The 22,740-nt window shown below is 39.9% G+C and overlaps 1 protein-coding gene across 3 annotated transcripts in view; it reads right to left on the reverse strand.

Moving 5' to 3' along the window:
* GRIP1 (glutamate receptor interacting protein 1) overlaps nucleotides 1-22,740 on the reverse strand; it is a 339,761-nt gene that overhangs the window by 42,913 nt on the left and 274,108 nt on the right. For all 3 annotated transcript variants that reach the window (XM_062584272.1, XM_062584255.1, XM_062584265.1), the window contains exons 8-9: nucleotides 6,651-6,798; nucleotides 4,857-5,026 (exon numbers count right to left, since the gene is read on the reverse strand). In XM_062584272.1, the coding sequence (XP_062440256.1) occupies nucleotides 4,857-5,026; nucleotides 6,651-6,798 (318 nt within the window). The remainder of the gene's footprint in view (nucleotides 1-4,856; nucleotides 5,027-6,650; nucleotides 6,799-22,740) is intronic.

Consider the following 22,740-nt stretch of genomic DNA (forward strand, 5'->3'; position numbering starts at 1 on the left):
AAAGAAGAGAAGCTTTGTAAGCTGGAAAGTGTGGAACATTACGAAGGTGTTTTTGAGGAAGCATATTCTGGAATTTGAAGGCTGGCATCCTCCCATGGTCAGGGTGGTAGGTGTTAAAATAGAGGCAGATGAGGATTTGCACACAAATCCCAAGTAAGTTGCCTGTTCTTCTTTGAACCTTTACTGCCCACATGAAGGGATGATGGAAAATCAGAAAACAAAAGGACCAGAGAAGAGGGAAAGGGAATTGAATTGCATAATTTAAAAAAAATCAAAAAATGAAAACAAATTGAAAATAAAATAAAATAAAATAAAATAATAAATAACCTCACCTTGTCTTCTAACCAGGGGATGCTAACTCGAAGAGCAGAAATGCTACCCCTTTCAGAAATAATGCTTCTGATTGCTTCTTTGTTGTCTTTTATTCATTTTTAAAAGATTAGTACTGAATCAATTTTTAATCTCCTTCTGGCTTTAGGAGCTAAGATTGTAAACTTTCTTTGAAAATACTGACATGTTTTATATGACTACTAATTGAAAGTTAGTAAGTTTCTGCTTGCATTCAGCTACATTAAAAAATAAAATTGGGTACTATACATCACACTGCCTACAATGGAGACATTTACATTCCAGTCAATTCAATTTACTGCATTGACATTTTAATTTTGCCCGCATCTATTGCTGGCATTATACTATTCTGTGCAATAGACTACTTCCCTGCACCAGCAGCAGAAAAACTCTATCTTGAAGCCTGATTAATAAAGTAAAAGCAAAAATTTAGGGTTCCTATTTATTATTTTGATATGCAATTCCACATTTTTTAAAATGATCATTTTCTAGATAAAAGCTGACACCATCCTTGATTGCTAATCCTAAGTATGTGAAGTTTGGAATATGTCAAAAGTGAAGACCAGTATCTACCAAGCAAATGGGAAACATTTCAGTCGATGTGTGAAATATTAAGGGAAACTGCGGGAAGTCACCCTTCACTAAATACAGTCTAGTCTTCATTAAATTCCGTGTAGTCTTGTCCTTGCTTAACATAGAAGAACACAAGCCGGGAACTAGCCACTCGATTTTAGTATTAAAAACATGAGGGATTCACCTTTTACTATCAAATATTTTTTAGTTTACTGAAAAATAATTTATTGTATTTCTTTACACAGTTCACTGCTTTCGGCCTGTGAGCTGCATATCTATGTATTTATTCTACCTACTCTACTCGTGATGTCTGTGGCCATGGGATGACCACGTGCCGCTCTCAAAGAGCGGCCAGGACTCTGGTAGGTTGGGTTATACCTGCCTCACGTGCCTGACCCCAGGAGACAAAAAAGGGAGAAAACTGTAGCCATTGCACCAAGCACTATGTAGGGCCATTTTACTTCTTTTTTGTACTACAGAAGCAACATTTTAATCCGAACGCATTCATTCGTCTCTGCCTAAATCAGCCTCTCACTGCACTAAAGGACATGGGAGGGAAGGGGAAAGCCAAGGAAAACGCTGCAAGGACCCCGGGGGCCTCAGCTGCATCGCAGCCGCCCCGGCCCTGCTCGCAGCCCAGGCGCCTCGTCCCGTCCCGCGCTGCAGCCGCCCCTGCTGCCCCCGCCTCAGCCTCAAATGCAACCAACTTGGTGTCATCCTCTTTTTCTCAAGCGCTTCCGAAACCAGGCGAGGGTCACCCACGCGGGAATGGCGACGCGCAACGCCAGCGCCCACGCAAGGATCTCAGCTCCTCACGTACCAGACACCAGCACGAGTGACCTCAAAGACTTAAGAAAATCTTATGCGTCAATCATGACTCTGGAGCCAGAAAAATATCCCAGAAATAGAAGTAGGAATCTGATACAGCAGTATGTACTTTGCAGACTTATCATATCTTTTCAAATGAACTGTTCTCTTTGATTACATATACAGATGGCAAGATTTCTTTAACTTTGGTGTAAAAATTAAAATCTGATAAAAATAATGTGGCCAGGTGGATTTGCACTATTTTTTAGTTGCTATGAGCACTATTTAATTAAAAAGACTGCTTCTAGCAGGAAATTATCTGGTAGCCTTTGATTTTTTAATGTTTTATTTTCACACAGAAGGTAGGGATAAAAATGTCCTAGTAGGAAGTCTCACAAATTCAGTTCACTCAGTTTGTAGAAGAATAATCCCAATTCAACAGAAGTTCTCTAGAAGAAAATCCTATCATGTGTAACAGTAATAATTTACTGGCAAGTTAAGTTATTTCAACACAGAGTTGTGTACAGCAAACATAAAATTAATGGATCAGCAAGAGAAATGGATGGTAGCAGCACAGACTAAAGGACAAAAAAAAAAAAAAAAAAAAAAAAAAGGCATGACTCCCCCTCCCCCCAGGTTCCTTATAGTGCTCTCTATTTTATTCTAGGGCTTAAATTTCTGTTTCTTCTATATACTGACTTTTCTGACCATTTTAAATTCATAACATGTTCCAGGAAGACCAATAACTGAGCTTAAGAGATAGAGCCTTAATGACTCATTCACAGCTTTTCAAATTTTGTAGCAGCCAGGCCATGCAACACATGATGAAAGGTTGTTTCCAAGAGTATATTTGCTTCCATAAAGCATGTTACATCTTGAATTGGTCACGATTTTTGAGCAGCACTATCTGATGAGGGGCTATCTGAGGAAAGGTTATAAACATTCTGGTTATTCTGGTATGCTTAAGAAAGCAGCTTTATTACTTTAAGGAGGGTTCTCCCCAAAAGATGCACTTACTCTGTTTTCACAAAATACTCATGATATTGTATCATAACAGCCATTTCCCAGCGCCAGCATGGCAAGAGCATTGGTTTTATCAAAGCATCTATACTGGGCGAACATGACTAGCACATTAACAGCATCAGTTTGGTTTAAATTTTGTTTAAGAATAATAGAACCACAGAATCAGTAAGGTTGGAAGGGACCTCTGGAGATCATCTAGTCCAAACTCCCTGCTCAGCAGGGTCACCTACAGCATGGTAGACAGGGCTGCATCCAGGCAGGCCTTGAATATCTCCAGAGAATGAGGCTCCACAACCTCTCTGGGCAACCTGTGCCAGTGCTCCGTCACTCTCACAGGGAAGAAATTCCCCCTCACGGTCAGGTGGAACTTCCTGTGCTTCAATTTCTGCCCATTGCCTCTTGTCCTGTCACATGGGACAACTGAAAAGAGTCTGTCCCCGTCCCCTTGACACCCTCCCTTCAGGTACTTATACACATTGATAAGATCCCCCCTCAGTCTTCTCTTCCCCAGGCTGAAGACACCCAGCTCTCGCAGCTGTTCCTCATAGGGCAGATGCTCCAGTCCTCTGATCATCTTCGTAGGCCTACACTGGACTCTCTCCAGTAGCTCCAGGTCTTTCTTGTACTGAGGAGCCCAGAACTGGACACAGTACTCGAGACGAGGCCTCACGAGGGCTGAGTAGAGGGGCAGGATCACCTCCCTCCACCTGCTGGCAACACTCTTCCTAATGCACCCCAGGATACCACTGGCCTTCCTGGCCACAAGGGCACAAAACTGCTTGAAGTAACACGATAATCTACATGAGAAATCTTTGGCCTTGGTCCCACACAAACTCATCTTCCCAACAGAAATACTCTTCATTTGCAACGTACTGACATAGCTAAGAAGTATGGAAGTAAATTGCAAACTTTTGATTTTCAGCTCATTCTACTTCTGCAGTATCACTCCTTGCTCTATCTTCTCTCTGAACAGTTTTAGTAGAAATGTGAAAGAGACTCAGGTGAAGAATATTTTTAAAGTTACTTTTCGTTCACTGTGAACTAAGAGAAACAAGTGTCTTCTTGGCCAAGAGTTCAATATTCCCCATTCTGACAAACTGAATAGAGCAAAGCTCAGTTGCTTATCCAGGGACAGCCTGGATTTTAGCTTTATGTCCAAGAACATTTATTATCACCCAAGTTTCTAGGTCTCTGAAATCTTGTCTTGGTCTAAAGGAGGCAGAATCACAGTATCACAGGGGCATAAAAAGGCACCACTGACTCATGCTGTACACAGATACTTGTTCTGTATGTATTTGGTTACCTTTGTTATTTCTTTGCCATTCATCACCACATTAAATTTTATAAGGAATTTTTGAGTACTTTAAATTAGGTACTTTTTCAAGATTATTTAGAAAACAAGACTGGAAGCCCTCATCTGCAAATACTAAGACATTTTATGTATGTTCGATTTGAAAATGGAAAGCCACTCTCTTCAAGCCTGTTGTTACGAAATAAATAACACAGAGCAGAAGGGCAGGGTTCTAGGGAATTGTCCCTGAATACTTTTTTTCAAAAATACAGACAACGAACATGTGAAGCTATCTAAAATATTTTAGAAGATGATGGCAATAAATAATAATGCCATTAGCAGAAGAAAATAAGGTTTTGTTAAAGTATTTTAAGAGAAAACAGGTATATTAATGATGTGGTCATAACAGATTATCAAGTGAATATGCTTAAAAGAAGTTAGCAGCATCCCTTCCTCCTCTCCCTTCTAATTTTAAGAAGCAATTCAGAGTCATTTACTGAAATACCTGGCTGTTCCCCAATGATCGCAACAGTAGAACCAACAGGTGTCTTTATGTACATTTGCAACTGTGCAGAGCCCTTTCTCAGTAAAACATTTCCCTCTTTATCACAGGAATCTCTGAGGGTACATTAAGGCCAAGAAAACACTGAGGCTTCTGAATGATTTCAGAAGTGTAACTTGGGGAGCTGAAACAACATTTACAGATAGAATTGCCTTGGCATCAGTTTTCCAGGACATTCAAGAAGGGCATGCAAAGTAAAAGAGAGAAAAAGAAAGCAGAAAAAGAAAGTATATTTGGTGCTACAGATCTTACCATGTTCTGGTCCTTTAAGTGCAAGACGTGTCTGGTGGTGAGGCAGGATCTCAAGTTTGACATTATCTGCTGCATTAGCCAAGAACTGCGTTGCTTCTGCCAAAGTACAGTACTCCATGCTGGTGCCATCAATGGACAGAATATGGTCTCCTACATGCAATGCACCGCATCTACAGAAAAGGTGAAAAACTCAGTATGATCAGGAATGCTCTTTGCTTGGGAAACAAGTTTTACTGCCTTCAAACTGGTCATGACAACTATGAGTTTGTTCTTTTTTCAAGAGAGAGATTTGTGTTTTGTAAGCATTGTCACTGGTCAGACTTTACATTTATTAGTACCAACCTTAAAAACAATTCAGTTAATACAGTATATGCAAAGACATCACTCACAGAACTGGAATGGGGTAGCTGACTATTAAAATACGTGTGAATGGCAGCAGAGTAAAATGAGAAGTTTAAGGAGACTCGAGTAACTTGGTCACATATCCCTCACACAAGCACCCAGTTCATCATTTTTTGAGTTATTTATAGTTCAAACATTTATTAGTACAAAAGCTGTAAATGACAATGAAATTATGCAATAGTCAAACAAATAATGAAACCAGGGCTAGCATGGTGACTTGAGGAGTGGGGTGGGGAGGGGGCTATCTGCTAGATCTCGCTGCACTAAAGAGACTGGCTACTGGATGAGTTGAGAAATGCAAACACAGCAGTCAGCATCCCGACGTACCAGTCAAGTGGACAGCTCCTTTAATTGGTTACTCCCTGCGAAATGGGAAAAAACAGAGGGAGAAAATTAAAGCATCCTGCACCATTGAACTGGAGAACACCCCTGGATCAATGGCCGTCACTCTCAAAGGTTCTACTGTAGGGAAAAGCCCACAGAGGAGCTGTAGACTCACTGCTACAAGTGGGTGCTACCAAAAGCACCATTGCCAAAGAGGAGTTATAAGGTAGGGTGACTGGGGGACATGCAGGAGAAATTGCTGCTGAAACATAATATTTAAGGAAATTTTTAGATAGACATGTGTATATGCGTATACACACACGCACGCACACACATGTATCCCGGAAAAGATCCCACAGCTCTGGTAAAGAGGTTTAGACTATCAGGGAAAAATATCTATTTTTTTTCCCTCAATTTTAAATATAATTTGATCTTAATATAGTACAATGAAATTCAAATTAAGTTGAAAAGGGGATTTTCCTTATCAAGTACTGCAAAATCACTTCAGAATACAGAAGCCAGTCTTCCTAATACCTCAGTTGTACTCTAAAATATTAACAAAAAATCCAAATACAAGGAGTTCCATTTCTCTGTGCCATAAGAATGAATGATGTATCCTAAAAGAACACTTCAAGGTTGAAAAGCCTCAAAATTTACTTCCCTTGACAGCTGTTCCATATCGTGGGCTTACTTTAAGAATTCCAGTGGGATTTTTTTTTAATACTAATCTCTGCTGAAGCATTAAATTTAATAGTCAGAGCAGACCTCTAAATTTCTGAGCTGCATAGTGCAAACAGAAAGACACGTATTACATTGAGGCTGCCTTATATAATTGAATAGTATGTGAATAAGCAAAAGTAAATGGTGTCCTGGAATCCTGAAACTCTGCAGTATGGAACAATGATCTGACAAAGTGCTAGTTTTAAGTGCTAGCAACCTTGAGAGCATCTGGTTTAGTCAAATACATCTAGAAAGTAAAGGGAAGATTTTCTTTAAAATCAAACTAAACAAAAAATAGAAATTAAATGGATGTGTGGAGCTCAAGTGTCAGCCTTCTGTCACACTCACCTGTCTGCAATGCTTGCAGATTTGATTTTGTCTATGACAATGACCTGTTTGTTGCAGCACATCGAGGTAGTTAGTGCAACCCCAAGAGCAGCGCCAGGAGTTTTGGCAACTTCAACTAGCAGTGGTCCAGATGCTGTTGCTACTGAGTCTGTTGAAATTAGACAACAACAAATCAGTATTATACCAATATGGTATTTATGCAATTTTCATATTTTCCCACATAAAATATCCATGGATCTTTTATTTTTCCAGCCAGATACCATGCAGCATAAAGAACTTCCAGGATGGCATCAGTTTAGGTCTCCAGAATTAACTCTTAAAAGTGAAACAGAAAAAAGCAAGAAGAAGTTTGTGAATCTGGGATGTCTGAGAGCTTCTGTGTGGGTCAGAATTACAACTAAACCATGACAGGGAACCAGAGTATGTTAAGGAGCCACCTCCAGGAACATCTGAAGCTAAAAATCACCTGGAATTTAAAACAGGCATGCTGAAGAAACAAAACTAATAAAAAAGTAGAAGATGATCTGAAATGTGAAAAATGAAGGTTACTATTCACCTCATGGTGAATCGGTTATAAAAAGATTTTAGATTCATTTCCAGAAAAAAGGGGAAGGTTTGTGAACAGTGGCTATAACAATTAAATGACAAAGGTGAAGAAAGGGTCTACCAGAAATCCTTCACAAAAAGAGAGGATAAATTAGGAGAAAATGGGGAAGTGCATGGTACATGACAGCTAGAAATAGCAAAAGCTGAAGAGAAATGTGTGTGAGGCAGTTCAGAGGATTCCAGTAATATCCTGCCACTGGATAAAGCATTGCCTCAGAACAGGTCAAAGACAGCAAATGACCAAACCCTCAAAACAGAAAGCAGAAAAAAGGAGGCAGCAACAGTCGTGACTGATGACTGTGTTGAGGAATGACGCCCAAGACAGACATGTACTAGACAGAACAAAGGAAAAACAGTAAAAGATCACCTGCTTCCTTAGTGACAAAATAAAGCATGCAATAACAAGAGCAAAATACATCCTGCAGACTACCTGATAATTCCTATTTGATACCCATCTATCAACAAATGATCTCAGTGGAATAAAATACAATAAATGACGGTGTGTTTTAAGAATATAGAAAAGATTAAGACAAAGAAAGTGATATCAGAAACCCTTAAAGGTGCTTACAATCAGAAAGCTGAATAGAGAAACCACAGGCTGGAGACAAGTTACCAATCTCCTGCTAGTGAATAGCGGAGATTCATATTCACAGCATACTGGAGCCTGTTATAAGGGTACTAATAAAACATTAGACTGTGATGTCTCTCGAAAGTCTCTGAGATTGAAGTTGTAGCAGAACAGCAACTGGGCTTCACAGTATATATGAGAAAAATTGGTCAGAACATGAAATTCTGTTACGTAAGAGAAAGATGGTGAAATAGCGTATTATTATACAAAAGTAACAAGCTATATGATGATAACACAAATGGAATGAGAACTTTGATAACTGATGAAAGCTCTGAATTGACATGTAGGTAAGGTTCTCTTCCTAGTTAGGGAGTAAGAATAGGAAAACTGAATATAGAAAAGAAATGAAAAAGGTGCTGGGTGCAGTAAGATACAATGCCAATAAAGCTTAAATTTTTTATTATAGAATTCCTCTTTTCCCTCAACTTGAAATCATTTTTATATCCTTGTTGTCTTTTTTTTGAGTTAGAAACTTCAGAGTCTGAGAGTGAAATTTGGTACTTTTGAAAGTGCCCTTTAGTTTTGAGTGATTCAATTTTGTGCCCAGCCGGGACTGAATTTTTAAAGGCTGAACTTCCACAGCCATTACTGAATTTAGTCACTCTGCAAATCCAAACCGAGCCTTCAGCTGCAATCCCAAAAGGGAAGCCATCCAGAAACATTTCTGCCTGCAGCATTATACTGTAAATGGATTTAAAGCTGGGTGACCTGCCCTCAGCAGTTACCTGTTTTCCTCTAGCAGCTAATGGGGGGTGGTTATGGCACTCAAATTCTTGTCTTAGATGTCTTGATTAAACGTCTAAGCTAGGCAAGATGAATGCAGTGACTTGCATGCAGCCAGATAAGCATGTGCTGTAGAGCAGATTTTAAGAATTCTTGATTCCCACGCCTGTGCTGAGAAAACAATTATATTTGTCCTGGATATTTCGGTGATTTCTGGAGCTACAAAGAAGTTCACATTTACAGATGTATGGGAAGAAGACTCAAACAATGTTAGTCATGAGCACTGTAACAAAGGTTTGAACTTACATGGATTCTGAAAATGATAGTTAAACTTTCCACTGGCCCATCACAAGTTCCTTCTGTAATGCTTTGAGAAAAGGAGGGGAAACTAAATGTAAATATAATCTGTTGAGAATGAGTCAATCTTTCAAGATGCAGTTCCAAAGCATACAAAGTCCCTCAAGAAATGCACTATCAGCTTATGTCCTAGCATTATTTCCCAGGTGCCTGTTAAAATGCACTGGGAAGGCAAACCAAGGCAGACAGGAGGAATAAGGAAGATAACTACATTAGAGGAGCTAGAAGAGAAGAAATGGAGTGTGTCTAACTGTGGAAAATACACACAAGAAAGAAATCAGAGAGCAATAATCAAGCACATATTCCCTGACAGAGAAGGATTGGTTTATCATGTTGGAGTAAAGCATGGGTATGAAAAATGAATCATATCGGTATAAATTATTCATGTGTGAAGATGTTTCAGTCATTAAGAAATTTACACCGTCGTGACTGAAGCACTTACACACTGTGTTGATTTATTGGCTAGGTAATCACATAAGATATACTGATGAATCTTTGTGTGAAAAATGCTCTAGATTTTTGATTTTGTTAATCATTTTTCTCACTTTTGAGCACTGCATCTCAATCAGTACACAAGGCTTGATTAAAGCCTCCCAGAGGAAGCAGCACTACTTTCCGCATGCTGATACATTTCTTCAGTTATATGGCAGGGCACTTTTTCTACTTGACAGCTCTGATCATTGGCAACAGGGATTTTTATTCTGAACACACTATAATGTATAAATATACTATATGATACACAAAAAGTTGTGGATAAAATAAGCTGTGTCACCTCCACCCCCACAAAGTAATCACATATGACTCTCCAAGTTGAAAGAAAATTTTTAGTCTAGTTGATTTAGTTCCAATGGAAATGAAGCATATGTGATCACATTATATGTGTCTGCTTATGTACTTCTAAATGTATGTATCTATTTATATATGCCTCTCCTCATCGCTTAAACGTTGAACTCAGTTCAAGGACTGGTGGCTGGCGGAGCAGAGAGAACCTCTTTAGGATTCCCACGGGGGAAGGCCAAAAAGTGAGCTGCTTGTATTAGACAGCAGAGAATTTACATGGGAAATGGTGCTTACAAATGCCCTAAAATGGGAAAAACTTCAGCCATAGCTGCCAATCAACAATGGCATTAAATCCATAGAAAACCTGGTTTTGTTAGCTTATGCTGCTACTTACTCCCCCCACAGCCTTGTCCTGCAAGCTGGAAAGTGCCAATGAACTATGGGCATTTTCCTGCAGGAGCTTGGAGCCCTGCTGCTACTGTGTGTGCCTTCTCCCTTCTCTAACTGGAAGGTTTGGGGTGTTTAGTTACTATTTTAGAGGCAAAACAAGGTACATATAATTTTTTGAATGTTTTTAAAAGAGACAAGCAAGGAGGAAGGATGCCAAAACAGATTTTGAGCTTAAAAACCCATCTGAAACAGCTGAAACACACAGCTCTACAAAGACTACTATTGATCTTGCCTGGATGCTAATGTATCTTCTAGCAATAGTGTGAGTGACAAGCAAGTAGATACTTTACTGTCTCACAGTAATTTTCCTGTTGCTGAGCTTCTTCCCTATTACATGTCCACAAGCTAACAATTTGTTCACTTTAAAACTGTATAAAGCAGGCTCATGTAGCTCTCTGTTGTTACTGTGAATCTGTCACTGAATGCAGTAAAAAAACACAGTAAGTCTGTGCTGGTTCAGATTAGTCAATAAATGTATTGACTCAAATCCTTCAGTTCTCCCAATGTGGAATTTTAATGCATTTGTAGCAATGCTTTAACAGACCTAAATGTATCTCATTCACGTATACTAGAAGTCAAGTTTTCACAGAAATAATTCTTCTTGATCAAAAAAGTCTCCCCTTCTGTTTCTCCCATCTTTGCTGGCTCCCATCATATCAAGGGAGCCCACAGACAGCAAGTATAGCAATTTCTCTCATAGTAGGAGCAGTTAATTCCTTTTGTCCATTTAGTTCCTCTCAGTACACCTGAAAATTTACTTTCTCTCTCTTTCTGTATCCCTAATTTTTGGACCCTATACCTGTGTGCCTCATGTTCAGACGGGTCAAGAAAGCATAAAAGTTAATTGGATCAATTGGACACCCAGATTACCTTTTCAGAGCACACATGCTATAAGTGCTGGGTAACTTTCTATAACCCTCCTAAAAGAAGAAAAAACAGCTCCTATATCTAACCCAAAATTTCCAGTACCAATATCCAAACAAAGACTGGATAGATCCAAAACACGGTGAAAAACACAAAACAAACAGTGCTGCACATTTATAAATGACAGGAAGCATCACAAAAAGAGGAGAGACGGCAGCAGAAACAATTCCTTTTGTTACGGCTACACCACATTTATTTACATGGTATTTGTTATGAATATGACACTAAGCACCAGCACAGTACTATCAACATACTGCCCAAAAGAGAGCTTCCTTGACATGCACTTTCTCAGAGAAAGGCTAACAATCATCTCACCATGTCATCTGCACGTTAGAAACCCACAAAAATGCCTGCTTGGGAACGGCATCTGCCCTCCACACCACTCACCAGTTTTCTAAAGGTATTATTGCATAGTGAGATTTTTCCTTCCTTCCTATAAACGTGCATTCTCCCTTCCTTGCCATCACTACTATGACCACTAAACCTACATGATGGGAGATGGATGTGGCAGTCTGCATTTCCTGGCAATGCTCCTCCAGACTGTTTGTGCTATCAAAGTAAACCAGCAAATCAACTCATCTCCACCTCCACAAAACCAAGTGGTAACTGGGAGTGTCACAGAGATGTATTCTGATGAAGTTAAGGGAGACTGATGGAGAACAGGAAGGAAAACTGAAATATTCTTTGACTCTCCCTCCTTTGAGAGCAAAAGATTGGAACATTTACAGGAAGGAGCAGCAAACCAGTTTGGTGAAATCAGCTTGAATCGCCCAGTGACTTCCACATTCCCTGCTCTTTACTCTTGCTTTTTTCTCTGCCCTCGCTGCGCTCTTTTTGGATGCACAAAAATCAATGATCCTTCTTCAGCACCACCTTGCTCTGCTGCCTGCAGCTCAAACAATCCTACACACTGCAGCTCTGATGCATATGGGACAGTCGCTGATTGCTCCCCAAAGAGCCTGTTGACTGAACTCTCATATAACGACCATCGGAAGTCCTTATATGCAGAAACGCAAGGCCATTTCTTTGAACTTGCTTTCTTTAACAAAAACATAGCAGTGTGTGCATGTGCCTGTGTACATAAGCATGTTTGTCCATGTGTTCTACAGAAAACGTCCAAATCAAAACACTCCATTGTTCACAGTTCTCAGTCTCTAGAAAAGTTAAGACAACCAGCATGCCACCACCAACACTCAGTGCATAAGTGGTACTTAGAAACTGCCACGGTAAGCATGGTGTATAAGGTACAGAATGAGACAACAGTAGCCCCAGCTCCTGCTTCCAGGTCTGGGCCTTCATCTGCAGTTCCTCAGCCACAACAGAGTATGTACAGAATAACTGATGACTGAGGAAAGTGCAGTAGGCATAGATCTGTCAGTCCATTCAGAATCAGTGCTAGGCATCAGTATCCCTGTTTTCTGTATTAAATAGCAGCAGTTGAAATATTAAAACCAGGTCTGTCAGAAATGGCACAAGATTTCAAGTGTGTAACATCAGAGATACCATAGGTTTACTATCGGGAGCTTTGAGTATTTGACATTTCTTTGGAAAGCTAGAGAGCTAAAATGCAAAAATCAGAGTCAATACATTTCTTACTGGGCATTTAAAATCCATGGCCAGTTGTACAAATTTGAGCCTAGGTAAGCTATCCAGAGAAAGAGTAAGCAGAGCTTCAAATAGACTGGATGAATCATGTTTCTAAGACCCATGGCTCAAACAGTGACACCACTGTGACACTACTACTACAGCAGGTCCACACAGACCATTTTGTAACGCCTTCTATGGTACTTCTCAGCTGACAGTGGAGCAAAATAAAAAACACTTAGGGATTCTATGCTCATTCACATCTGCTTTTCATGAACCTACAGACTATTCATTCATTACTGTCTGACAGTACCTTGAACCACGCAATGAATCTGGACATCTTTCCTGCAGTTTGCTTATTATATTCTTAAGGATTATTGTTTTAAAATGAACGCCACCCCAGAAAGACCATTCATCATGACCATTAAAACACAATCTCTATCATAAGACCGATGCACTAGAAGTTGTCCTAGCTTCTCACAGTCCTAATGGTATCATCATACCCTATCTGCCATAGTGACACTCACAATCATCTGCCTGTCATGCCATGACCCCACTCTTCCCCTTCTCACATTTTTCTAGGACTAATCTAGTGAGAGGTGATCAGCCTCCTCAAGTCATCTGTCTTCTCCATGGTCTCTAGCAAAAATAGAGCCTAAGACAGAAATAGTTACTCTTACCGTGCAAGAGAAAGATCTGCTGAGAGTGGCAAAGCTTTTCTTCAACTCTGTCCTTCCTCCACACCTCTCTCTGCTAATGCCTTTCTTCTTCTTCAGGTTTATGTGATGCACCAAGCCACACCAACCACATCCTAAAATCTGCCTTACTCTACCTGGCTAATGTTTTTACTTAACTTGGTGGAGGCTTTTTGATTTCTTTGCATTTAAGACCAACTAGATGATTATCTAAGCCTCCCTTTCTCATGAACGGCTGACTGATGGTTATTTAAATACTAAACTTTTCGGGTGGGAGGATGCTTATTTATGTAATTCCCTTTCCTTGTATTTCAAAGATTATTTGATCTCAGCATATCCCTAATTTTGCAAAAGGAATATTAGTTACAGATTTTTTTAAAAATGATCTGATCAGAAAATGAAATTGGGATTGTGGGTCAATGGTTTCAAGAGTGAAAGTAGCAGTAAGGAGGAGAGGCAGGAAGAAAACCTCTGCAGTGTGTAAAAGGCAGAGGAACAACATTCAAGATGCCCTACAGTTGGGCAGGGTCATTAGCACTCATTCTGAGTATTATTATTTATTCCTTATACTTTAATATCTGTAAAGGTCATCAGTAAAAAACATACACAGGGCTGATGTACAGTACTGATCTTGAAATTCTGTCCTACTAACCTCATACAACACTTGCACGCTGGCTTTCTTCGTGCTTCATTTAGCCGAGTAACCTTTCTTCATTTCAGAGCTTATGAGAAAACAAGAATCAATGCCAGCTAGCAAGCTCTGATAACGATGGCTGAAAAGCTAAAAATCATTGTCAGTGTTTCCAATTCTCTCTTAAGAGTTAGAATACAGAAAATATTAATAAGCTTAATGACACATGAGACTTTACCCAAAAATATATTTTGGAATGGAGTAAGCTGGCATTACACATTGCAAGCAATGTTCAGGGAGTGAGGGTGGTAGTTCCTTTAATAATAAAACAACTATTTAAGAATTAAATAGCATTCTTGTTCAACGGGTCAGTGGCAGTCTCAGAGGCCTGACTTAAGCCTATTAAAAAATATGCATGCTCCCTACATTCCTTTGTTTGCAGAGTATCTGTGTGTTTCAGGCAAGCTATAGAGGAAACAACAGTTGTTCTAACTCTATCCAGCTCTACAGTTGGAATTACAGCAGCACGAACAGCAAAAACCAAAACAACACAAAACAATCCTGTCTTTCTTTCCTTACTGCAAGCATTAGCATGGCACCGCTACTGAACAGGCTCGAACTAAGCTGGACTTGCAACTGAAAGAAAACTGACAGTGTCCAAATAAAAGGAGGTAATTGCCATTAAGAAAAAAAACATTTTACACCCCTATCTATAATCAGATTTTAAAAATGAGAAACAGGAATAATTTCAAGAGGATACCAGCAGGATGGGTGATAAGTAAAATCAGAGGGACTACTCAACCTCAGAATGGAAAATGGAGATATTCTCCAAACGAACACCTCTCCCATCTCCTGCCCCATATAAAAACAATTTCATACTTGTGTCAAAGTGGGATAATCTCTCCATTTTCCTCTTCTCATCTAATTAGTTAGAGACAATTCATTCATGTGTCTCTAACTCAGTCGAAGTTCTTCAAACCAAAAGCTCACGAACCATCTTTGCCACCTTTCATACCTTTCAATCTCAACCCCATTATCCTTCTCAGCTCAGAAATGTCTGTTACCAATGCTGAAAAACAGTGTCAGTGGGAGTATTCAGAATCCTCTCGTGGACTTTTTGCCTCAGACTCTTCTCTCATGTTCAGATTACAAAGCCTGCCTAGCCCCCTTAGGCTTAAGGACTTTCCTCAATTCCTGGGACACTCTTTCCTTCTGCTAATACTCTTCCATACCCAGATACCTTTCATTTTGTACTAGGCATCTCCTCTGCTCAAAAGTTGCATTACGTCCCAATTTCTCCCAATCCACATCTTTCTCTTCATGTACCCTGTTAATCTAAAACCCAGTATATCTATTGCTGAACTAACAACAGAGGGGGGATATAGTTTATGGAGTGTTTGTAGGAGATCCTGGATCTGCCTCTTCGAGGCTAGTCTGAACGATTTCCAAAGAAGCTCAGGCTCTTTCCTTTGCTCCCTGAAAAATGAACACTTCAGAGTAAATTCAAGTGGCACTTAAAAAACCACTACAAACTCAAATCTCTACCCATGCATATGGGTACATAGCAGTATGTGGCAGCAGAGAACTTGCAAATGTATAAGTACAGCTTCACAGTTAGTTTGGTAACTTGTGCCTCAGATACCTTTTTAATGAGGAATGGCTCCCACAAACATCCCCAAAACACAATGTACTATTAGACTGATTCGAAATGTCTACAGAAGTCAGCAGCAATGGGATTCTGCTTGCATTTGATTACAGAAATGGATTCAGGAACACTGTAATTTTTGCAAACCATCCCCCGAATAATAAAGATCCTAGTGACAGCGCAAATAATATATAAACTCTTCTGCTGAAATAATCATATATGTATGTATAGCTATATATATATAAACATATAAAACAGCTTCCCAATACTTATTTTTTTCTTACAAGAATTCTGATCTCTTCAAATCAGCCCAGTTCTTGTAAGATTCTGTACCTGACAGATCATAACAAATAGACCAAATAAGCAGTGGTAAAGGACAACACAATTTTCATTTCTGCCTGCAAACTAAGACACAGCTGGTGTGTCAAATTTTACGTCTGCCAGTCTTGAAAGTATGCCTGTTAAGTACACACTGTTACAGATAATATATAGTGCTGCAGTACCCATAAATCATGTCTATTTGCTGTACTGACCCTAAGTTTCCATTTAACAGAAATTATAATAATTAGAGAGGGACTGGATTCTCTTCAAAAGCCCAGAGAATACAATGCCCCTATAGCTGCCAGCACTGAACAAATGGGAATGAGCACCAAACACTCAAACTTTCAGTCCATGTCGAGCTGACAAAGTTCTCATCTGCCGAGGGCTCTACCAGTATAACGACATATTGGATAACCCCCAAAAGCTTCAGAGCAAAGGTGTCTTTTCAGGAAAGCAACTGATTCAAGTGCAGCCACATGTGGATGCCACTGAGCTGCTTGCTGTACCTGAGGTACATGATGAGACTTTGATAAAGGTCCTCTGTAGTGAGCTGTATGGTCTCATAAGCTTAAGGTTACATATTATTTGCACAATTTACTGGTCTCTACATACAAGCTAAGCACAGTCTCTGTCTTGCCCTCCGCTATCAATAAAATCAACAGATTTGATTTGGTCAACAAGCAGGAGGTTTCAGACTTGTCTGAAACAGTCCTCAGCAGGTCTGATTAGGTGAGCATAAACCAGTAAAAAATAATAATTGGAGCGAGACCTCTTTATTGTTGTCTATAACAGAGAATATGAATTTCTGTTGCTACAAGTTAGTACCATCAGTATAATTTTCTTTCTAAAACATTGGTTTCTTTTCAAAAATCTGTGCTCTAATCTGTGATCTAATCTGTGCAGCTTTCTTATAAATAACTGGTGCATTGGCACAACCGCTGTATAAAGTGATACCATGTAGAAGACTGCGGCATGATATGATCTTGGTATTTGTGCACCTAGGGGCAGAGTGAGAGTTTTGCAGCTCTCTGAGGTTGCTAGAAAGGGCATTGAATACTTCACCATTGAATGCCAACCACTCCTAAAATGAGATTTTGGTAGGATACTAACAAGTCTACTAATTGCCCTCTCTATCTGCTTTTGTATTATTTAAGCAGCAGTTCAGCAGAAGGAAAAAAAAAAAGAGATTTCAAAGAAGGGGAAACAGAGAAAGAGTAATTTAGAGTTCAAGTGAATTGCTCTCAAACTGAACACAGAAGTCATACTTCTTGGAATTTGTTCTGAACATAAGGTCTTTGATCCCACATTGGATGAATAACCCAGCACTGGTTGCCTTCTGTCTACATATTTCCAACTCTTCCCTTCCCTATTACTGCAGCCCTTGTTCCAAGTAATGCAAAAACAAGACCACTGGGAGTATTCACATATTTAAAGCAAAACAAGAAGCACTCAACCTCTGCTCTCTGCAGTGTCCATTTCCAGCAAAAACAATTCCTCTCTTTTTTCTTTTCCCCAAATCCAAAGCAAGTAATAAACTCCAGAAATCCATGCACCACATAACTGACAGCTTTCCAGCACCTAGATGCGTATTATTTCACCTGCTTCCTTTGTCATTACCCTCCCAGCTTGCTGCCATGTTAACCTTTGGCGAGGCTCCTTCACGGCTCTTCCTTTGCCATTGCACAAGCCATTTATTTCCTGCCAGACTAGCTCCTGTTGTGGGCTCTGGCGAACGCTCAGACCTCTCATGCCACTGTCTGGTCACCGTTTCTTTGTGAAGATGCTCCAGCACTTGCAAGGTGTGTACACAGACTTGCATTTCAGTAGACAGAAGTTAGGGAGAAAGAAGAAAGCCTTTTCCAGGCATGCTTTTTTTTCTTTTTCTTTTTTCTTTTCTTTTTTCTTTTCTTTTCTTTTCTTTTCTTTTCTTTTCTTTTCTTTTCTTCTCTTCTCTTCTCTTCTCTTCTCTTCTCTTCTCTTCTCTTCTCTTCTCTTCTCTTCTCTTTTTTCTTCTCTTCTCTTCTCTTTTCTTTTCTTTTCTTCTCTTCTCTTCTCTTTTCTTTTCTTTTCTTCTTTTTTTTCTTTTCTTTTTTTCTTTTTTTTTTTTTGACCAGTGAAAATCCACCCAAATTTCACTAAGCTACAAGCCTTTGAGAACTTAGAGGTCACTGTGCTCAGAAGGTGGCTATTCAGCTTATCACTGCTGAGCTGACTGAAACAGAAAGTCTGTGCTTATCCAAACTGTTTGTGAAATCCCAAATGAGCTAGGACAGGATTAAAATAAAGGGAACACCACATATAAATCACTACAAGTTTACATGCTTATGAAAAGCGAGGACAGAATAGCCTTTATTTATAAACAGAATGACTGCAAAAGAATAAGATTATGGTTGTTATGCAGGCATAGAGCTCTTCAAACTTGCCGAACCCCAGAATGAAGATTGCCTGGATTAATTTATTTTTACCTCCCTTCTTACAACACCATCTTTTAAGTTACATAATCACATATTCTTCTTTCCTCTAGAGTCCCATGGAGAAGGTAGACAATGTTATATGAGCAGCAGCACTTTTCTCTGTGTTGTTCATGCTCATACCTCACCTACCAAACACTATTCTCATCCTTATCTCAGCATACAGTGGGAGGGACTATTGTATGGTGCAGCCTCTGAATATTCACTACAACACAAGTTTATTAATGATTTTATCTTGTAACACCCTTTGGAGTGAAAGTGTGATGTTCTCCCACTGGATAGGTTAACAAATCAGGATCAACACAATAAAGGTCAAGAGCATTCATGAGCCCTGAGTGGCCAATCTGAGACACCTGTGCTGAGATTTACTGCACCAAAATACAGCCATCTATCTACAGAATAGACCTGAAGTAGCTACACCCAAGCTAAAAGTCTAAAATCCCTCTACAATCATCAGAGAGAGGCTGGCACTTACAGACCATGTCTCATCAGCCCTACTTCAGGCATCTACACCAGGATGAGATGAGCTATTCTTTAGAATATTACTCTTCAGTTGACTATTTGATCACTTACTATGATGCAGAAGGTGACTGATGAAGGAAAAATGTATTCAATCATTCCAGTTAAAATCTGTATCATAAAGCATATGCTCCAAAGAATCTGAGTTAGGTTGCATGGACATCTTTAACTGTGGAATTTCCCATCTCAGAAGAGTTGAACTGAAGGAAACTTTGCAAAGTCAAGAAATAGCATTCCCAAGACACACAAAATCTTCTGAGCAAGTAATAACAAAAGACTATCTATTCTGAGCACACTGAGCTGTATCTATCTTTTCAAAGACTTTCAAATATAGCTAGGCCTGGGTGGATTTTTCACTGGGACAAGCAAAAGAAACTTCCCTGGAGAGGGGCTTGCTTTCCCCCAACCACTACCTACCAAATAGCAAGTTTGTGTTCCAGTGCTTCAGAAGGGCACATCTTCACAAAGAAACAACTTTTTCACTTTCTCATCACAGGTAAAATAGCTTTCTCTAAACTTATTCTTGTAAATGACAGAACAATTCAATTGAAAATGCTAAAAAATAATTCAGACTTAGGCAGTCAGCTGGGAGAAGGCTTAAGGTGGGATAGGACAAAGTTAAGCATAAACTGGTGAAGTTTTTATAGTTGCAAAAAAATGGATTTAACTGTGAGGCAGTTTACAGAAGTCTCTAAGAAGCCTGTGATCTCATTTCTCCTGCAATGGGTATCATAAAGAAGCACAGAAAGGACAGAACTTTTTTTTTTTTTCTTCTTTTCCTTTGCAGCTGTTTTCTGGTGTAAACATAGCTGCTGATACTTCTCCTAAGTTCCCTATCCCGCTACAGAACGGCAGAATGCACTGAATGGGACAGACCAGCAGCACTGATCCCTCCCATCAATTTATAACACCAAAAGCTACAGCCTGTTACACAAAAGCCAAAAAATAACGAAATTCATGGTGCTTGTTAATCTAGCAGTTTCTCTAGCTGACTCTAGGCTGAAGACTTTTGCTGTGTTTCAGAAAAGAAAGATCTGAGTGAAGGGGGAAAAAATAAAACAGCGAAATAAAATCAATGGGTTTGGCATGTTCTCTATACATTAGCAGAAAGGAGAGAACCGTGTAGTAACTGGATGTAATTCATACACCATAAACAGCACTGTTTTTAAGTGATGTGTATCAGAGTTAGGTCTTCGTAATATAGGTCTTACCTATACTTCAGAGCTGAGTTGGTTGTAGAATCCCTGAAGTAGATAGGCTTACGCTGGCAATAAAACACTTTTAGTGGTGCAACCAGTGCTTAGCCTCAAAGACTGTTACACTGGCAGGAGCCATTTTTGCTGGTATAAACTGGGTCTCCATTTGGTGAGAACAAATTGGAGGGGGCACAGAGGTACAGCTGTTTATTTCTCTAAGATTTTCTAGGAAAGATGATCTTCTAATGTAGGGATGAGTTAGATTTTTCTCTTTTGAGTCCTATTTTAAATCCCAGATGAAATCAGTGAGTCTTTCTCCTGAGACAAGCAGGCTCGGATCAGGTGTTGGCTAATTTCACGAAAGGGGACAGATGGCTGACCTAAAGATCAATAGATCCTGTTCTCATCTAAAATGCTTCTGAGAATAGAGGACTGCTCTGCAGTAGCGAGGGATTTCATGCAGTTTCATAGGTATGCAAAAACTACTACATTCAGTAGAGAGAATCACTTAGCAGAGTGTATTCAACAATCAAGATAAAACACTTAGCTAAAAATGCAATTTCCAGGCCATTTAATACTCAAAGTAGGCACACCTTTTAATACGAATAAATGTGAATATGAATAGCTAGTTATTATGTTACTGGCGGCCTTCCTGAGCCAAAGAAATGGCAGGAGAGATTGCAGAGATAGTTTCTTTTACATTTTCTTTGCAGCTACGGGGAATATTCGTGCTAGACACATTTAATCGTGTCTCTCAGTGTCTCTGCAGTCTGGGTTATTATTTCAAGGCTGTTTGGGGCCTTCAGATATCAATTAAGAACTCAGGCAAGATGATCTGAATCAGCAATAGCTTTTGGATATAAAATAAAGGATAAAGAAAAAAGTAACTAGAAGTTTTTAAAGTGTGCAGGGACTTTCTATGACACACAAAACAATTCCCAAAGCTCTGCCTTAAATTGTACATACACTATCTTTTCATGCGTATTATCTCTGGATTATCTGTCAGAAGGAGAACAAAGAAACCAACCCTGTAATTCAGAGGTAATACGGGTTATATAAGCTTGTGTGCCGTACAAGAGGAAACTTGGCCTGGAAACCATTTTTTCCTCATTAGCATCTCCACCTCTGTCCCGCCATAGCCTGTCTCCTTTCTCCCTCGAGTCTCATTGCCTGATGCCAACTTCTTCCATCAGCAAAGCCCTACTCTGCTTCTAATCTCGTACAGGTAACCTGGATGTCTGGGTCATCACATAACCCATTTTCAAGAAGCTCTTTCACAGTGGTGTGGATTCTGCATGTGATGTGGATTCATGCAATTTTAGTTCAGTCAGGAAAGAAAGGTCTGGAGGTATCAAAGAGGGAGGAAAAAGCCTCAGCTTGCCACAGCGCTACCCACTGCAACCTTAGGAAGCTGTCATGTCCTCTGTTGCTCATCTCTTCAGCAAGGGTCAGCACTTTGCTTCTGGCTGCAGTGAGCCATGACTTTACTCTGCTAGTGTCAGAATCACAGTTCAAGATGATACTTGAGAATGGTCCAGAAAAACACTCCTCATAAACTCCCTTCCAACCCCAGGAAGAGAATGAAGCTTGTAGTCAGGCGCTTGCCTTTGGTTTATTTTGAAAGCATGTTCAATTATCACAGAAACGTTGTCTTGTTAGGGTCCTCCAGCGTCTACACAGTAACAGCTACATGAAAAATTAATAACAGCTGTCAGAATATGCTGTGCGATTTCCCTACAAATGAGAAGCACAAGACTCACAGAGGCTCAAACACCAATAGTCTGAGTCACCAATGAACGGATTAGAAGAAGAAAAAAATAACGCTCTTTGACTGAACATAGACTAATATGTAGTATCAACACTATTTCCTCAGACCACTCTGATAGAGTTCATAGGCTATTTTTTTTTAATTACTGTAGGCAAGTATGGTTTGAATAGGAAATGCACAGAGATCATAACACTTCACTTGTCATGTATCTGAATAACAGCCTCAGAAGTGCAATTCCACATAATAAAATCACATTGTAAGAAATGTGATTGGGAGAATTATAGGAATGCAGTCAGAGTATGTAGAGATGCGGCAAGGAAGGCTAAGGCCCAGCTGGAATTGAGTCTGGCAAGGGATCTCAAGGACAACAGGAAGGGCTTCTTCAAATACATCAGCAGCAAGAGGAGGACTAGGGAAAATGTGGGCCCACTGCTGAATGGGGCAGGGGCCCTGGTGACAAGGGATACAGGGAAGGCAGAATTACTGAATGCCTTCTTTGCTTCAGTCTTCACTGCAAAGGGCAGCCCTCAGGAATCCTGCAGCCTGGACATGAGGGAGAAAGTCCAGAGAAGGGAAGACTTTCCTTTGGTTGAGAAGGACAGGATTAGAGACCTTCTGGGCAGGCTAGACATCCACAAACCCATGGGCCCGGATGGGATGCCCCCACCGGTACTGAGGGAGCTGGCGGGTGTTGTTGCCAGGCCGCTCTCCATCATCTTTGAAAGGTCCTGGAGAACTGGAGAGGTGTCTGAGGTCTGGAAGAAAGCCAGTGTCACTCCAGTCTTCAAGAAG

The sequence above is a fragment of the Rhea pennata genome, chromosome 1 (assembly GCF_028389875.1).
Source record: "Rhea pennata isolate bPtePen1 chromosome 1, bPtePen1.pri, whole genome shotgun sequence".
Classification (NCBI taxonomy): domain Eukaryota; kingdom Metazoa; phylum Chordata; class Aves; order Rheiformes; family Rheidae; genus Rhea; species Rhea pennata.